The sequence below is a fragment of the Entelurus aequoreus genome, linkage group LG14 (genome assembly GCF_033978785.1).
Source record: "Entelurus aequoreus isolate RoL-2023_Sb linkage group LG14, RoL_Eaeq_v1.1, whole genome shotgun sequence".
In the NCBI taxonomy this organism is placed as follows: Eukaryota; Metazoa; Chordata; class Actinopteri; order Syngnathiformes; family Syngnathidae; genus Entelurus; species Entelurus aequoreus.
In genome coordinates this window covers 16,304,991-16,324,984 of record NC_084744.1, presented here as the reverse complement: position 1 = coordinate 16,324,984, position 19,994 = coordinate 16,304,991, and the positions used below count along the sequence as shown (strand labels likewise).

Below are 19,994 nucleotides of genomic sequence, written 5' to 3'. Positions count from 1 at the left end.
GTCAAAGCGCTTTGAGTACCTTGAAGGTAGAAAAGCGCTATACAAGTATAACCCATTTACCGTTTACCATTACTGCTCTGTGTTTGGTCCGCATAGCGTTCACATTTTCCTGAACTATATTTTTTATTCTGTTTCCTTGCAGAGAGCAACATCACCGTGTTGTTATCAAGCAACTCTTCCGAGGTCCTGGAGGGCAACATGGTGCAATTGACTTGCTTGGTCCACTCCACTACAGGCCCACTGTCTGTGGTCTGGCAGGTGACTGACAAGCAGGGAGACGGTCTGGCCCAGGAGCTAGCCTCTTTGGATCGCGATGGCACCGTGCGGCACAGCGACGCCTACAAAGAGCGCGCCAGCTACGGCGATATACGCGTGGAGAGGCTGGGGGCTGACACGTTCACGCTCTCCGTGTACAACGCCTTGCCTGACGATGAGGGCTTGTACGAATGCACTGTGACAGAGTGGTTTAAAACGGGAACTGAACCTGAGCATACCTGGGGGAAGATTGGAGAGACATCTGCCACGGAGACTATCACAGTCAAAACTGTTGGTAAGTCTAAACTGCTCTGCTGCATGTTTTTTGTTTGTTTAGACCAGTGTTTCTTAGGCCCTGTCTATATTAAGCCGGTTAACTCCTTAAACGAATAACTATTTAGCCTAAACCCTGTGTCAGCCACACTAACCCATCGTTTAAGGTTCCCCTCCTTGGATATTTTTTGACACGGGTAAGTGCGCCGTCTATTTTTTGAATCTTTGGCTCTTAGCTCGGTATGGACTCATTGATCATTTATAAACAAAGTTCGGAGAGGAAGTGACGTCAGAAAGAACGCGCCACAGCCAGCGACAACCGGTTTCCACTCAGAGGCAAACACTAGAAAGACGGAGGCAAATCATCCCGACATGCCCGTGTTTCTCCTACTTCTACTTGTACATGTTCTTGTAGAAATCACACATGAATACCTTAAGAGAAGGAAACGCGCGACTGCAGCTGTTTCGGATACGCCACATCTCAGACAGCAACATAGCAATGTTGAGCGACGTTTTTGGATAAGGCTTTGAAGAATGGCAGCCTGGTGGGATATGTTTGTCAATGAGTGTGCTGCTGATGTCCAGGTCAGCTGTGATTCTACTTACCAAAAAACTTTGTCCATTTGTCGAAGGGGAAACAACAAGAATGTGGGCTCCCGTGGATGTGATAAAAAAGGTAGCGTGTGCTTTGTATTACTCGGGGGAAGCATTTGGACTGGCAACGTAGACTATCAGTTATTGTCGCGATGTATGTCGAGCGATTACGAAACATCTAGTTTTGCAGCTTGCGTAGGGAAGCCCAGACTTACCTCTCTCCAGCCACTTCGTCCAGCTCCTCCCGGGGGATCCCGAGGCGTTCCCAGGCCAACCGGGAGACATAGTCTACCCCACATGTCCTGGGTCTTCCCCGTGGCCTCCTACCGGTCGGACGTGCCCTAAACACCTCCCTAGGGAGGCGTTCGGGTGGCATCCTGACCAGATGCCCGAACCACCTCATCTGGCTCCTCTCAATGTGGAGGAGCAGCGGCCTTACTTTGCGCTCCCCCCGAATGACAGAGCTTCTCACCCTATCTCTAAGGGAGAGCTCCGCCACCAGGCCGCTTGTACCCGTGATCTTGTCCTTTCGGTCATAACCCAAAGCTCATGACCATAGGTGAGGATGGGAACGTAGATCAACCGGTAAATTGAGAGCTTTGCCTTCTTCTTCACCACAACGGATCGATACAGCGTCCGCATTACTGAAGACGCCGCACTGATCCGCCTGTCGATCTCACGATCCATTCTTCCTTTACTCGTGAACAAGGCTCCGAGGTACTTGAACTCCTCCCCCTTGGGGAAAGATCTCCTCCCCAACCCGGAGATGGCACTCCACCCTTTTACGGAAGAGAACCATGGACTCGGACTTGGAGGTGCTGATTCCCATCCCAGTCCCTTCACACTCTGCTGCAAACCGATTCAGTGAGAGCTGAAGATCCTGGCCAGATGAAGCCATCAGGACCACATCATCAGGGACCCTCCACGGCAAAAACTGACCAAATGATAGCTCTGCGTTCTGCGTCGCCGGCGACGCAAACCTAGGACTTATGGGAGGTGCACGTAGGCTACGCGGTAGGCTACGCAGGGTAGGAGCCGTTTGGGGGAGTGGCCGTGCCAGCAACCTTAGGGTTCCTGGTTCAATCCTCACCTTCTACCAACTCCGTCACGTCCGTTGTGTCCTTGAGCAAGACACTTCACCCTTGCTCCTGATGGGTCGTGGTTAAGGCCTTGCATGGCAGCTCCCACCATCAGTGTGTGAATGTGTGTGTGAATGGGTAAATGTAGAAATAGTGTCAAAGCGCTTTGAGTACCTTGAAGGTAGAAAAGCGCTATACAAGTATAACCCATTTACCATTTAGGGGCGACGACGGTGTCTCCTACGCAAGCTACACGACACGAGAGTATACACCAGGCTTAAGTCGAGCCAAAAGTTGCAGTGTTGGTGGATGCACCATGTGTCCCATTACTTATGTCCATATAGAGTACAGTAGGCCTACTCCATGGTTTATTCATGTTCTGCCTTGGGGGTAAAAACTATTAGGACACCCTGTCACACCACCTGCCCTCTCCTCAAGTGTGGTGTGCAGCAGTGACAATCATTATGGACACACACACACACACACATACACACACACACGCACTTATGCACAGATTAATTAGAATGGTTAGAATGGAAATTCAGTACCACAGTCTCAGTCAGTCATTGCAGAGTTAAACTGAAAAACCACTGGAGCACAACCCAGGGATTAAATCAGTGTCACTGCGAAGCGGAGATGTCCGTTTTTTTTAAGTGGCTATTTGTTAGTTCTCGGCAGAAACATTAGCTTGAAGTTTAAAAAAAAAAAGGTGTTTTTATCTAGACCCTGAGTTTTTCTCCTTGACATCATGCCTCCATGTTTGTAGATTAGAACTGTGTGCTGTCCTGTGACGGTCATTTTCTTGTGTGTTGTATTTGATCTCCTATTTGTTTTGCTTTATGGGTTTCTCTCTCCCAAAACGTATTATAGGATCCAAACCCCCTATACAGTTTGATTCTTTTTTTTAACACCTAGAAAAATATAAAATAATAGCGTCCTTTCTTTTCTGACGTGGCCTACTCAGCACAGCCTAGTCTCTAGGTCTGACTTGAGTCTGTGACTTGAACCTTAAATCGATTGACAGCCTAATGCTGCAGATATTATATATGGTCACTGTACCTTAATTGAATTCACAGCCTCCTAATGGACTCACGCTCCGTGCTAACAAAAGCCCTGAAAGGCATAAGAGAAAGATGCCCACTGGGAGACTCTTTTTTGGGGGGGTTGTTAATGTTGTTGCTGTAGTGAAACTGTGTGGTACAGCAGTTTGCTTATACCATTGGATTGGTTTCAAATGTAATATATTGTTTTCATAAATAATAACTAGACTTGTGTTACGTATTTAATTGAGTTATTTTATTTACGTTATTGCATGTGTATCAGATGTCTTTGCATCTACTGTACTGTTGACACTACATTGCAAGGATTTTTTCAGGAACAGTTAGTTTTCTCACATAATGTTATGAGTTGGGAATTCACCCAAAATTATTTGGTACGATTAGCATTAGTTGACACTAGTGTTGTCCCGATACCAATATTTTGGTACCGATACCAAAATGATTTAGATACTTTTCTAAATAAAGGGGACCACAAAAAATTGCATTATTGACTTTATTTTAACAATAAATCTTAGGGTACATTTAACATATGTTTTTTATTGCAAGTTTGTCCTTAAATAAAATAGTGAACATACAAGACAACTTGTCTTTTAGTAGTAAGTAAACAAACAAAGGCTCCTAATTTAGCTGCTATGCAGTAACATATTGTATTATTTTCCATTATATTATTTTTTTCAAAATTATTAAGTGGTAGAAAATGAATTATTAATCTACTTGCTCATTTACTGTTAATATCTGGTACTTTCTCTTTTAACATGTTCTATCTACACTTCTATGAAAATGTAATAATCACTTATTGTTCTGTTGTTTGATACTTTACATTAGTTTTGGATGATACCACAAATTTGGGTATCAGTCCGATACCAAGTCTTTACAGGATCATACATTGGTCATATTCAAAGTCCTCATGTGTCCAGGGACATATTTCCTGAGTTTATAAACATAATATAAATAAATAAAAAAACAAAAGAAGATGTTGTGATGCCAAAAAATATAGACATAATCATAGTAGTATTGACTAGATACGCTCCTGTACTTGGTATCATTACAGCAAGTACCATTACAGTGGATGTTAGGTGTAGATCCACCAATGGCGTTTGTTTATATTTTGAGGCCGGTGAGCTACGGTGTGTAGTGAAGCATGTTTAGCTATTCCTTGTCCTGCAGGGATGATACTTGTAAGAAACATACTTTATTTGTCGTCATGGAAGCGAGGATTAGTGATTTAGAAGTAGCTAAAACACTGCCGACGGCGGATTAACTTTAGCCACTAGCTAGCTAGCCATGTCGTAAAGCACCTATTCTGGTGGGCATTTCAGTGTTATGACTTCACCTTTATTGTTAGTTTTTAAGCCAAAATGCGTCCGTTTTCCCTTTTCTGTCTACACACTGTGTCTGCTTGTAAGTACTCTGTGATTGTGCACTGCCGAACATGCTTGTCTGCTCGTAAACCAGCAATGACACGACGGGAGGGGTTGGGGAACTGGTATTTTTCAGAGGCGGTATAGTACCGAATATGATTCATTAGTATTAGTGCCGGTATACCGTACAACCGTAGTTGACACTAGCGCTAGGATAATTTGATAGTTACGTCCAAATTATTGGTTAAATTATGAGTTTTAACGGGTATATTTTACCTTAAAGCGACACGAGTGGCAAAATGCTGCAAAATGTTATGTTACGAGAGCGTTTACATTTCTCAAACAATCTTATGCAAAAGCTCACATTTTCTTAGTTGTCAGTAATGAATACTTTTCAAAATGTTCAAACTTTCTTTTCCATTAATTCACCACATTTTGCAATGTCTGAAATAATTAGTAGTATTTTAACTGTAAAAGTAATAACTTGTTGAAACAATAAAATACTTTAAATTGTTAGTTTTAATGACAATTATGTTAATTAAAGTTGTATTTTTTTAACATTAAATGTCACCTGAGTGCAAAGGTAAAATGATAGCCAATAAAAAGCTACTATTCATAACACTTAGATGCTAGTCAGCTAACAGCTAGCTAGCTGCTAATTTCTGCACTGGCAATAAAACTATACGACTACTAAATGTTTTATCATGTGTCATATCAGTTGTAAATTGTCACCACTGTCAAATCAGCACTTCTGTTGTGGAACCTATTTAAAGTGCATCTGCGCTTCACTTTTTACACGTTGTCATGTTATAGCCTTATTCAAAATAGAATACATTAATTTGTGTCCTCAAAATTCTACACACAATGTGCAAAAGTTTTAATTTTTAATTTTGTAAATGTATTAAAACAAAAGCAAAAATACACTAACAAATTGCATGTACATAAGTATTCACAGCCTTTGCTCAATATTTTGTTGAGCAAAAAAATTGTCATTATGGGGTATATTGTCCGTGGAATTTTGAGGACAAAATAATTTGTATTTCATTTAGAAAATAAGGCTGTAACATAACAAAATGTGAAAAAAGTGAAGCGTTGTAAATACTTTCTGGATGCACTGTATATTGAAAACCATGTTGATATGGTATTATGTTTGATATCATAATTTTATGGTTGACATAAAATTTAAGCTCCACTAGGGTCTTTTCTATTAAAAAAAAAAAAAAAGTTCAGTGTCTGTTGACACGTGTTCTATTATCAACTTCGGAATTATCGCTCACGTGTATTTGTGTTTGTCACAATCAATAAAAAACAAACAAAGGAACAAACAATTTATTATTTTATGGTAGACTTCACAGCTCTCTTTTCGATTCGCTTTCCACAACAAAATACATTCCATTTAAATTGTGTACATATGGAGGTAAATGGTACTCTACACTATATTGCCAAAAGTATTTGGCCACCCATCCAAATGATGAGAATCAGGTGTGCTAATTGCTTGGCCCGGCCACAGGTGTACAAAATCAAGCACTTAGGGAAGGAGACTGTTTCTACAAACATTTGTGAAAGAATGTGCAACAAATCCAGTCCTGAAATTTCCTCGCTCCTAAATATTCCAAAGTCATCTCTCGGCTTTATTATAAGAAAATGGAAGAGTTTGGGAACAACAGCAACTCAGCCATGAAGTGGTAGGCAGCATAAACTGACGGAGAGGGGTCAGCGGATGCTGAAGCGCATAGTGCAAAGACTTCCTGCACAGTCAGTTGCTACAGAGCTCCAAACTTCATGTAACCTTCCAATTAGCCCACATACAGTACGCAGAGAGCTTCGTGGAATGTGTTTTCATGGCCGAGCAGCTGCGTCTAAGCCATACATCACCAAGTCCAATGCAAAGCGGCGGATGCAGTGGTGTAAAGCACGTCGACTCTAGAGCAGTGGAGACGTGTTCTCTGGAGTGATGAATCACGCTTTTCCATCTGGCAATTGGTACATTTCGAACTGCATTGTGACGAGTTTTAAATTTGGTGAAGGAGGAATTATGGTGTGGGGTTGTTTTTCAGTGGTTGGGCTTGGCCCTTTAGTTCCAGTGCAAGGAACTTTGAATCCTCCAGGATACCAAAACATTTTAGACTATTCCATGCTCCCAACCTTGTGGGAACAGTTTGGAGCGGGCCCCTTCCTCTTCCAACATGACTGTGCACCAGTTCACAAAGCAAGGTCCATAAAGACGTGGATGACAGAGTCTGGTGTGGATGAACTTGACTGGCCTGCACAGAGTCCTGACCTGAACCCCATAGAAGGCCTTCTTGACCAACATCAGTGTGTGACCTCACCAATGCGCTTTTGGAAGAATGGTGGAAAATTCCTATAAACACACTCCGCAACCTTGTGGACTTCCTTCCCAGAAGAGTTGAAGCTGTAATAGCTGCAAAAGGTGGACCGACATCATATTGAACCCTATGGGTTAGGAATGGGATGGCACTTCAAGTTCATATGTGAGTCAAGGCAGGTGACCAAATACTTGTGGCAATGTAGTTGCATATACACTACCGTTCAAAAGTTTGGGGTCACCCAAACAATTTTGTGGAATAGCCTTCATTTCTAAGAACAAGAATAGACTGTCGAGTTTCAGATGAAAGTTCTCTTTTTCTGGCCATTTTGAGCGTTTAATTGACCCCACAAATGTGATGCTCCAGAAACTCAATCTGCTCAAAGGAAGGTCAGTTTTGTAGCTTCTGTAACGAGCTAAACTGTTTTCAGATGTGTGAACATGATTGCACAAGGGTTTTCTAATCATCAATTAGCCTTCTGAGCCAATGAGCAAACACATTGTACCATTAGAACACTGGAGTGATAGTTGCTGGAAATGGGCCTCTATACACCTATGTAGATATTGCACCAAAAACCAGACATTTGCAGCTAGAATAGTCATTTACCACATTAGCAATGTATAGAGTGTATTTCTTTAAAGTTAAGACTAGTTTAAAGTTATCTTCATTGAAAAGTACAGTGCTTTTCCTTCAAAAATAAGGACATTTCAATGTGACCCCAAACATTTGAACGGTAGTGTATATTTGCTCAACATAGTTGCTCTTTATGTCTATGGTAAATGTACGAGCATTGGCTATTTTCGGTTAGGTCGACAGCCGTTAGTCTTAGTCAATCCGAGGATTGTCGAGTTAAACATGTTCCCCTGTATCTAAAGGCAGTGGTATCTAGCTCACGGCTAATGTTAGAATCACCCGCACCCCCTCTGCGGTTTTCTTTTTCTAAGTAAACAAAACGACAAGTCATTTTTTTTACCCTGAGAAATCTTTCAGTAAAAATGTCAGTGCAAGGTTGTTTTTTTGTCAGTGAGAAAATAACAACACCCCAGGCTACCTTTTACAGCGGTGGTCAAGTGGACTAGAATGAAAGCCATTGATTACACACCCTGAAGGATTTTGGTAGGATGGCTGAGACAGAAAGAAGGCAAGCGGTGACACTGAGGGAGAAAAAGAAAGCCTACATAGTGACTTATAGTTCCTCATTTTACATTTATTGAAATAGCCAAGACTTGGAAGTCGGATTGTTTATGGATCGCAATCCATCCTAATGTGTGGCAATAAGTGAACATTTTTAGCCTTAATGAGCATAGTTTCGACTCTGCGAGGAGATGGGTGGAGATCGAACACTGGTGCTTAAAGGAAATCTCTCCCTTGTGTTTTCTTTGCATCGCTGTTAATCTTCAGGCACGCTCTGGCCGTGAGTGAAACACATTCAGAAATGCTCGCGTACAGAAACGTGATCCAACATGCTGTAAATGTGTCTTCGTACACTTCCTGTACATACTGCACTTAGCGCAATAATTATGTAGCTCGACAAGTGCTTAGAACAGGGGTGTCAAACGTACGGCCCGCGGGTCTGACTAATCTGATGGACGAGTCGGGGTTTGGAGGTTGCCAGGAGAACGGTACATTTCGGACTGCATTGTGCCGAGTGTGAAATTTGGTAGAGGAGGAATTATGGTGTGGGGTTGTTTTTTTGCAGGAGTTGAGCTTGGCCCTTTAGTTCCAGAAAGGAACTTTGAATGCTCCAGGACAGTAAAACATTTTGGACAATTCCATGCTCCCAACCTTGTGGGAACAGTTTGGAGCAGGCCCTTTCCTTCCAACATGACTGTGCACCAGTGCACAAAGCAAGGTCCATGAAGACATGGATGACAGAGTCTGGTTTGGATGAACTGGTGTGGTCAGGCCTGCGGACAGGTTTTACTTGACTTTGCTAAGTATAAAAAAGAGCCACATTTTTTGAATGAAAGAAACCGCTGTTCTAAATGTGTCCACTAGATGTCGCAAAAGCAATTCTTTGTATCTTTGTAGATGATGCTACATATGTAAAAAAAAAACAAAAAAACACATGATGCTAGTCCACCAGTTGAGGAAAATTAGCAAACTACATAAATAACATCCTGTAATTTGATTTTGATATTATGTTTTGGTAACACTTTAGTATGGGGAACATATTCACCATTAATTAGTTGCTTATTAACATGCAAATTAGTAACATGTTGGCTCTTAATTAGTCATTATTAAGGACTTATTAATGCCTTATTCTTCATGGCCTTATTATACAACAACCCTAACTAGATAACTCTAAATTAAGTCTGTGTTACTTACAATATGTTCCCCATATTAAAGTGTTACCTATTTTTTTTAATCTTGATAGATTGAAAATTAACACCAATGAGTTGACTGATGAACATTATCTCATAATGTATTCAGAAAGTATAAATAACGACAAATAAAGATCGAATACTATTAACCGCAACATGTAAGTGTAAAAAAACAAAAAACAAAAAACACATGAATTATGATTTGTACATTTTCAGAATGTGCTTGTTCTATTTTTAAACAAAGAAAACAATCTGAAGTTGTCTTTATTTCTAAGTTATCGTGCCGTGATTCTACCAGTCCGGCCCACTTGGGAGTAGATTTTTCTCCATGTGGCCCCTGATCTAAAATGAGTTTGACACCCATGGCTTAGAACAATAGCATTTATAGATTCTGGGAACTGGACTATAATCAGGTGGCTTTTTGTTGCTTTGTAACTAGAGATGTCCGATAATATCGGCCGATAAATGCTTTAAAATGTAATATCGGAAATTATCGGTATCGTTTTTTTTATTATTGGTATCGTTTTTTTTCATTTGTTTTCATTTTTATTTTTTATTTTTTATTAAATCAACATAAAAAACACAAGATACACTTACAATTAGTGCACCAACCCAAAAAACCTCCCTCCCATATTTACACTCATTCACACAAAAGGGTTGTTTCTTTCTGTCATTAATATTGTGGTTCCTACATTATATAGCAATACATATCAATACAGTCTGCAAGGGATACAGTCCGTAAGCACACATGACTGTGCGTGTTGCTGGTCCACTAATAGTACTAACCTTTAACAGTTAATTTTACTCATTTTCATTAATTACTAGATTCTATGTAACTGTTTTTATATTGTTTTACTTTCTTTTTTATTCAAGAAAATGTTTTTAATTTGTTTCTCTTATTTTATTTAAAAAAAAAAAAAAGGACCTTATCTTCACCATACCTGGTTGTCCAAATTAGGCATAATAATGTGTTAATTCCATGACTGTATATATCGGTATCGGTTGATATCGGTATCGGTAATTAAGACTTGGACAATATTGGAATATTGGATATCGGCAAAAAGCCATTATCGGACATCCCTATTTGTAACATTTCATCATAGTTATTTGCCTAGTAAATACGAAAAGTCACTATTCCTGTATTTACCACAATGGAATATAAGACATTGCCTGTTTTTGAAGATATGTTTTTGGAAAAATATTTGTAATATTTAAAAAAAATCATGTCATCATTCAATGTCAATAAAAGAACTCCTAAATTGCAATGAAAAATGAAATCATATTTTGCAGCATTTAGTAAAGTAAAACCCCCGACAGTTAGTATTACTGTGTCAATTTTAAATGATAAAAAAACCTTGATTCATAACTGCACTTTAAAAAACTCAGACTGACAATTAAGATAGATAGCTTAAATGCTAAAATGAAAACAAGAGACATCAACGCCTATCCCAATTAAGAAACGACATACCCCAATCTAAAATGATATAAACTTTTTACTGTCTGAGCAACTAAGATATTCAATTGTGCTAATTGAACCTACTTGCTGTGCTCTCTTAAAACAGAGTGATCGTTTTATACTCAGAGGAATACGAGATAGAGGTATCTTAATGGTGTGTTCAAGGACTGCTGAACAGAGTAGGGCGCCACAACGGCCGCCAGAAATAATTATTGATAATAGATTTATTTTGTTATTCACTTTTTATTAAAATAAATCTTAAAGTGATACAGTAAAAATCAATATTAAAAAAACCAAAAGCTTAGCCATTAAAACAGATCAAATACTAAGACTACAACAGTGCAGCATTAGTAACACAAAACATGCAAAATGTTTTAACAGTGTGTGTCTATTTTAGTTATTAAAAAAACTCGGTCAAAATATTTTAGTGTGTGTATAAATACTTTTTGAGCAGGTTCAACAATACTGTGAAAATAATAACTGTGGTAATTTTGGTACATGTTTATAGCGTTACATCCCTACCTTGCAGACTGTTAGATTCACCACTGTCTTAAAATGTTCTGAGCGATAAGTCACTTAGCGCCATCTGTTGGTTTGTAGAGGTGGCGGAAATAATCGATTTGTAGATGCATCGCAATTCGGACATGGAAGATTATTGAATCGATTAGTAAACGTCAATAGTCGATAATCGATGTATTCATTATAAATAAAGTAATGCAGACAGTAGTAAAATTTGGCTCACCGAGAGATCCGACCAATTCCTTTACTATCTGGCACTTATGGTCCAGTTTTGGACACATTGTAATTAATTTAATAAATGTGGGAATTAATTTAACTGTTTCTTATTCCAAATGAGTTATATTTTTAAAGTTGCAAGTGATAAACGTTTATTTGGTGGAACGGAACAGAAATGTAATACTGCATCAATCTACATAAATGAAAGATGCATCAATAATCGATTTTTAATCTAATCGTAGCTCCTGAGTCGTAATCATAATGGAATCGTGAGGTGCCCAAAGATTCCCACCTCTACTGGTTTGCATGTATACATTTCTATAAAATGAGCAACAGAGACACAAATATAAGTAATTAACGATTATTCTCCAAGCTCAGTATATTTGTGATGTTTTACTCAAATGTTCTTCTGTTTTTTACTTACCGTATTTTCCGCACTATAAGGCGCACCTAAAAACCTCCAATTTCCTCAAAAGCTGACAGTGTGCCTTATAATCCGGTGCGCCTTATATATGGACCAATATTGAGCCACAACAGGTCTCGCAACTACGGTAACTATGCCGACTTCATTTTCCCCCTTCTACGGCTGCTTACCGTAGAAGAAGAAGGGCTTCTTCTACGGGGGAAAATGAAGTAGGCGGCTGATTACCGTAGTTGCGAGACCTAAACTTTATGTAAAGACCCAAAAATGGCTCCTATTAAGAGACACGCTTACGACGCAGAGTTTAAACTTAAGGCGATCAGTCACGCAGTAGAACACGGGAATAGAGCAGCAGCGAGAGAATTTAACATTAACGAATCAATGGTGCGGAAGTGAAGGAAGCAACATGATGACCTGCGCCAAGTAAAGAAGACTAAACAGAGTTTCCGAGGGAACAAAGCGAGATGGCTACAGTTGGAGGACAAACTCGAACAGTGGGTTGTTGAACAGAGAGCAGCAAGTAGAAGTGTCAGTACAATCACTATTTGTTTTGTTGACATTCCCTTTAGCGCAGCTCCATCTAATGGTTGCATAACGTAACCCCAGCCTCTACTGTAGCGTCTATTCTATGCGCCTTATAATGCAGTGCGCCTTATATATGAACACATTTTTAAAATAGGTCATTCATTGAAGGTGCGCCTTATTTTGACTACTGCAATGCCCTGTATGTAGGCATTAGCCAGGCCTCCCTCGCCCGCCTGCAGCTCGTGCAGAACTCTGCTGCTCGTCTGCTAACACAGACCCGCAGAAGTGAGCACATCACCCCTATATTAGCGTCCCTTCACTGGCTCCCTGTGCGTTATAGAATCAATTTTAAACTCCTTTTATTTGTTTTTAAATGTCTAAACAACCTCGCACCAACATATCTCTCCGACCTCCTTCAGCCTTACTGCCCCACCCGATCCCTAAGATCAGCCGATCAGCTGCTACTGACGGTCCCGGACACAAGGCTGAAGCTTAGAGGTGACAGAGCTTTCGCTGCTGCTGCTCCCAAGCTCTGGAACGACCTACCTCTGAGTGTTAGACAAGCCTCCTCTCTTCCTGTTTTTAAATCTCTCTTAAAAACATACTTTTATTCCATGGCTTTTAACACTGAGTGATATCCATCCTGCAGTGGCGCCCCATAATACACCTGCTGTGAACCTGTTTTTATGTTTTTATATTTTATTTATTTATTTTTTATCGTGTTCTGTTTGTGTTGTGTTGTGTTTGCTCGGTTCTCGTATTATTTTTTAACCTGCCCATTGTACAGCACTTTGGCTACCCCTGTGGTAAATTTTAAATGTGCTTCATAAATAAAGTTGATTTGATTTGATTTGATTTGATTATTATCCGGTGCGCCTTATAGTGCGGAAAATACGGTACCTACTTTTCTCAAATCAGAGAAGAGTGACACTTTGCTTGTTTTTTTTAACCAATTTTGCTTAAATTTTACCCACATGTGCTCAACAATCCCCTAAAAGTGTGCACTAAATTCTGTGGTGATTCAGCTAACCATCCTGAAGGTACAGTGGGCCGCAATTTAACTCAGGATATTCCGATCAGAGTTTAATGCTGCCCATTCCTATACCGATCATTCATGATTAAAATCGGCCAATACTTCGACTTAGACTTAGACAAACTTTAATGATCCACAAGGGAAATTATTCAACACAGTAGCTCAGTTACAAATGATGCAAAGTGTAAGGATGGAAATTATAATGCAGGTATAAAGTAGACTAAAAATGTACCGTAGTAGCAATATAAAATAAAACATATGTAATATTTACATATTATATATACAGTATTTGATATATACTGATATATTATATTTTTATATAATATATACAATATATAACAATTACCATGTACAATATTACAGTATATGTAACAGCTGCAGCATAAAATAGAGTAGATCCAGCAGAAAATACACATTATAAACAAAGAGAGGTAGCTAACATAGAAGCGGTCAGGTAATAGACAGATATCATCTATTGCTGTATGGCGAGTGATTATACAGCTGGATGGAGTGTGGAATGAAGGAGTTCTTGAATCGAACACTGTGGGAAAGAAACTGAAGAAGCCTGTTGGAGTATGAGCTATCCCTCAAGTGTCTGGTGGAGTGGGTGGGCAGGATTGTCCATGATGGCCAGCAGTTTGTCCAGTGTCCTCCTGTCACAAACTGTGTGCCAATAGTTTGGCCGGCTTTCCGGAGCAATTTGTCAATCCTGTTTAAGTCCCTTTTGCTGGTGCTGCTCCCCCAACAAACCACTGCAAAGTACAGGGCACTGGCCACTACAGACTGATTTATAGTTATATTGACATTTCAATATCAACACAATATTTAAACTAGTTCCTTATTCTCTTTTAAAATTGTTTGACAACAACTACACAAAAACTACTATTTACTACTAATTTGATATTACCCCTGATGTCTACACAACCAATGTATAGATCGGTCTGCCCTACTTAAATATCCTGCATTAACAGTTATTTTATTTGTCATTAAACTCTTATCCGACTACTTAATTTTCTGTCAATAACTGCTTACTGTCTGCAGTGTTTCCCACACATTCATTTATTATTATTTATTTACGAAAGAATTACGTCAGCCACAAATTTTTAAAAAAATTAAAAATATATTTTTGTTTTTTGTTTTTTGTTTGTTTTGTCCTGTCCAGCTTCTCAGGCAAATCATATAGTTGATGTAGATGCCCATATAGGCTGTTCAGATTTACTTTACAAAAGAGAAGTGTAGGATACTTCTCTTGTTGCCTTATTTGTATTTGACCACTACAGTTTTCTGTTTATTTGTTACTGACTGTGGCAGGACACCTCTGCCTCTGTTTCACTTTATGTTGCTGGTAAATAATATGGTTGTAGTAGTAGGCTAGAGCTAAATTATTTAGTATGCACTAATTAAAGGGGCAGAGCTTGGCGAAGTTGGTAGAGTGGCCGTGCCAGCAATCGGAGGGTTGCTGGTTACTGGGGTTCAATCCCCACCTTCTACCATCGTAGTCACGTCTGTTGTGTCCTTGGGCAAGACACTTCACCCTTGCTCCTGATGGCTGCTGGTTAGCGCCTTGCATGGCAGCTCCCGCCATCAGTGTGTGAATGGGTGAATGTGGAAATACTGTCAAACATCGATGATGTCATGGTGACCACGCCCATAGCCACGCCCCCACCGCCACAGGTATCTTGGCAGTTTATGGGAAACACTGGTCTGCTATAAAGAGCTCCCATTTACACTTCTTAAACTTTACTAAGCACTTCCTTATTCTAGCTTAGCAATTAACATGCCTGTTTGGGGCCTGCTCTGTGTAACCAATTTAGCCTCGTCCTCCAGTGATAAGGCTACATAAGATACAACGAAATGCAGAGGTGATTATTATTAGCTTAATGGAGCGGCTTCGCACTGTGTATGGAAAAACATAATTAGCTGCAAGCTGCTTTAAAAAAAAAAATAGCCGAAGGGAATACTTTTTCACGAAAATTGTCCGATACTGAAAGGTGGCAGGTGGCAGGAGACAGAGAAGGGGTGCATGTTTTGGCAAATGTTCACCTTTTTGTGTGCAGCGACTCAGAAGTGTGTGTCCAAATTGTTGTTGCACGACTGTGATTTATTTATTTGAGTAAGTTTAGCTGCTAGCCTGACACATTTCATGAAGCCTGGTGTCTAATCGTCATCTCTTCTGTTCTACCCCCACTAGAGTCCTCCTTCATGGTCTCAGCCTCGTCACGGACCCCGTCTGTAACCTTCGGCGACTCCTTCGAGCTCCTGTGCTTGGTCAAACCCCGCCACAACCCTCGCGTCCCCACCTCAGTCACCTGGCGCTTCATACCGTCTGGCATGGAGGCGGCCGACGAGGGCGAGTTCAAGGAGCTGGTGACTTTCACCCGAGAGGGCACGCTGAAGTGGGGGGCGCAGCTGCTGGGACTGGGAACCCGTACCACCGTGGACCGCTCTCACTCCAACACCAACTTTTGGCTGTCGGTGACACGGGCGGGACGTCGCGAGGCCGGCAAGTACCAGTGCACCGCTGTCCTGTGGAGGAAGAACTACGACAACAGCTGGAGCAGAGTGGCCAACCGCACTTCCAACCTGCTCGGAATCAGCGTCCTGCAACCAGGTAAAGCTGATTCTTGTCATACTGAAAACACACATAGAGAGTGATCTGAAGGCTTAAATCAGGAGTGTACAGGGGTCATTTTCATTTTTTTACCTGCTCAAAAGGTCAATCAATCAATCAAAGTGTATTTATATAGCCCTTAATCACAAGTGTCTCAAAGGGCTGCACAAGCCACAACGATCCCACACCAGGGCAAGAAAAAACTCAACCCCAGTGTTGGAGTTAACGCACTTTTTGTGTCTTTTTACACATTGAAATCAGAAAGGACACACATTTCCGTCAGTCTGTGCGTCCCCGAGTATATTGTAGCGTCCCGGAAGAGTTAGTGCTGCAAGGGGTTCTGGGTATTTGTTCTGTTGTGTTTATGTTGTGTTACGGTGCGGATGTTCTCCCGAAATGTGTTTGTCATTCTTGTTTGGTGTGGGTTCACAGTGTGGCGCATATTTGCAACAGTGTTAAAGTTGTTTATACATCCACCCTCAGTGTGACCTGTATGGCTGTTGACCAAGTATGCCTTGCATTCACTTGTTTGTGAAAAGCCGTAGATATTATGTGATTGGGCCGGCACGCAAAGGCGGTGCCTTTAAGGTTTATTGGCGCGCCATACTTCTCCCTACATCCGTGTATCACTCCGTACAGCTGCGTTTTAAAAAGTCCTACATTTTACTTTTTGAAACAGATACCGATAATTTCCGAACCGATATCGATAATTTCCGATATTACATTTTAAAGCATTTATCGGCCGATAATATCGGCAGCCCGATATTGTCGGACATCTCTACTTGTTTTTGTTTTTTTTATCGATTATCGCTTTCCGCCGATGTTTTCTTTTGTTTATTGTGACGGTGCGCTCTTATTACACCGTCACTTGAGGACCGGTACGTCTCTCTCTCTCTCTGGCCAGGAGAGCGAGGACGTGCCTGTGCGCTGACAGCGGGAGCAAGCGCACAGGTGGAGACAGGCTAGCTGTTAGCTTCAAGCTAACCAGCACACGACCAGACTCCTCCACCTCAAAAACATACTTTGCAGGTCAACAAACGGGGCAAATGGGTGCCTTTTGAAGTGTTAATGTGCGATGAGTGTTCAAAAGGAGTCTCTTGGAGAAGTGGCTGACAAGTTAGCAAGTGTCGCTCGCATCGCTGACAGTGACATCATTGTTTACTGAAGCAGAGATGCTGACTGTGCGTTATGATAAACGCGCATGCGTCGCCAAGCTCTGCTTTTTATCGTTAGACTTATTAGATGAAATGTTTTATTATCTATAGCAGGAGTGTCAAAAGTATGGCCCGGAGGCCATTTGCGGCCCGCAGCTAACGTTTTAAAGGCCCACGGAACATTCTAAAAATACTATTAGAATAAACAAAAAAATAACAAGTGGAATGGAAAAGTTTACAGGTAAATTGTAATTTAAAAAAAGTTGCAATGTTGACTAATAAAACAAAGCTGTTTTTTTTCTTTAAAACTCTCATTGCTCAAAACATAATATTGAATCAAAATAAATGTTTTTATGAATTATTGACCTATACAAGGTTTCGATTACTTCACATCAAGTACTCCACTCTGAGAAATATTTTTTGTGGAAGATTTAGCATATTTTTTGTGTTTGCCATAAAAACACATAGTTTTCTTTGTCAAAAAGGGCAGAAAAAAACAAACAAAAAAACAACATAAAAAAAAGAATGGACGGATGGATCTGAAGTTGATGAATGTTTATAACTGAATACATTTACATAAACATAAAAATGTGTTTTCTTTTGTATTTTTTTTAATGAATTAAGTAACGTTTATGACACCCTTTTTCCAAAACACAATATAGAATGTGAGATATAACAGGATAATGCATACATTTATCATTTGTTTACTGTGGGACCCCGTTTTTATGACTTGATTGGGTCCCCGGGAGCCTCTTGTGTTTTTTCCTGACCTAACATTTATTCCGCTCTACCTTGGTATTGAGCACTGTATAACTGATAAACCACAGAAACCTCGACTGTTTTAGCTACTTCTAAATCACTAATCCTCGCCTCCATGGCGACAAATAAAGTATGTTTCTTACAAGAATCCTCCCTGCAGGACGAGGAATAGCTAAACATGCTTCACTACACACCGTAGCTCACCGGCATCAACATGTAAACAAACGCCATTGGTGGATCTACACCTGACATCCACTGTAATGATACCAAGTACAAGAGCGTGTCTAGTCGATACTACTATGATTACATCGATATTTTTTATCATCACAAAATATTTGTTACTTTTTAAAAAATTCATATTATTGTTTTATAAACTCAAGAAATATGTCCCTGGACACATGGGAACTTAAATTATGTACATTGTATGATTTACTACTTGGTATCGGATCAATACCCAAATTTGTGGTGTGATCAAAATGTAATGTAAAGTATCGAACAACAGAAGAAAAATTGATTATTACATTTTAACAGAAGTGTAGATAGAACATGTTAAAAGAGAAAGTAAGCAGATATTAACAGTAAATGAACAAGTAGATTAATAATTCCTTTTCTACCACTTGTCCTTAATAATTTTGACAAAATAATACAATGGAAAATGACACAATGTTACTGCATACGTCAGCAGCTAAATTAGGAGCCTTTGTTTGCTAACTTACTAATAAAAGAAAAGGACAAACTTGCAAGAAGATACATATGTTTAATGTACCGTAAGATTTTTTGTTAAAATAAAGACAGTAATGCCATTTTTTGTGGTCCCCTTTAATTAGAAAAGTATCAACGTACTGAAATACATTTTGGTACCGGTACCAAAATATTAATATCGGGACAACCCGAGGGTGGATTAAACGTTTGTACAAGGAAACAAGGTTTGTACAACAAAGCATATTTCTATTCTGTCTGTGGTTGGTAAATGTAAAAGTTTTTGTAAGTCGACCTTTCACTGTATACTGATAATATCCTGTACTTATGTATACAATAATTGTGTTTTTAGGTTTTCCCCTTGTTTTTTTAAGATTTTCTTCGTTATTTATACCTATTTTACAATGTGCTATGGGCCAATAAAAAAAACAAGCTGCAGGCCATGAAATGCCCCCATGCCGTACTTTGGACACCCCTGGTTTAGAGGATTTCTGCTTGCTCTAATTGCTCTCTGGTTTAGCTACTAATTGGAATGTGTGTGCAGACGTGGGCATTTATGTGCACATCAGGGTGTGGTCTCCTAATGGATTGCTAAAGATCCCACAGGAAGAAAGAATGTGGAAGAAGGCAGGAAGATGGGGAGGCAAGGAACAGAGGCCGTGGATTCAGAATGGGAAAGTGTGATAAAGAGAGCTTGAACTTGTTTTTCCCTCTGTGGAGGCATTACACTGTCCACATCACCTGCACTGCACCTCTGTGCCACACAGATGCAGAAAACACAGCCCAATTAGTGGCTGAAGTTAAACAACAAATAGACACACAAATACACACCGGCCCAATTTAGTCCAGTCTTGTATGGCTCAACAGCACAATACATAATTCATGATGCAGGTAGGAAGAACATCCCTGTGGTACCTGAAGAACCAATTTAGGAGAGAGCGAACAAGTCATAGGATGAAATTTGTCTCAAGACCCGATATCTAGGAGAGTAAGGTACATGTATTCCTAATCAGATTTATGCTAGGATAAAAAGGCGTACTGAACAGTACTCATTGAGCGAGGGACAGAAAGTGTAACTGCCTCGTAATTTGATGACTTTTTCCAACAATAGTTTAGGAATTGAAAGTTCCTGGAACCTTCAGATCCTGTAGACCTGTGTGGTTTGTCACTTAGACGACCATTGTGTGTGTGTTGACAAGGATAAGGTTAGGTGAGATTTACCCTGGATAACATTTGCCGGCTTAGTGTCGAAGGGGCCTAAGATTGTAAGCAGCTAAAATACAGCTAATTGTCTATGCGTGTCTATACTCAATGCAGAGTGGCCGCTCTT

At 40.1% G+C, this 19,994-nt stretch overlaps 1 protein-coding gene across 1 annotated transcript in view; it reads left to right on the top strand.

The window, feature by feature from the left end:
- Nucleotides 1-19,994, top strand: part of LOC133665349 (immunoglobulin superfamily member 3-like) — a 346,105-nt gene that overhangs the window by 226,498 nt on the left and 99,613 nt on the right. Inside the window, 2 exon segments of the mRNA XM_062070626.1 lie at nt 143-550; nt 15,633-16,052. Coding sequence (XP_061926610.1) covers nt 143-550; nt 15,633-16,052 — 828 coding nt within the window.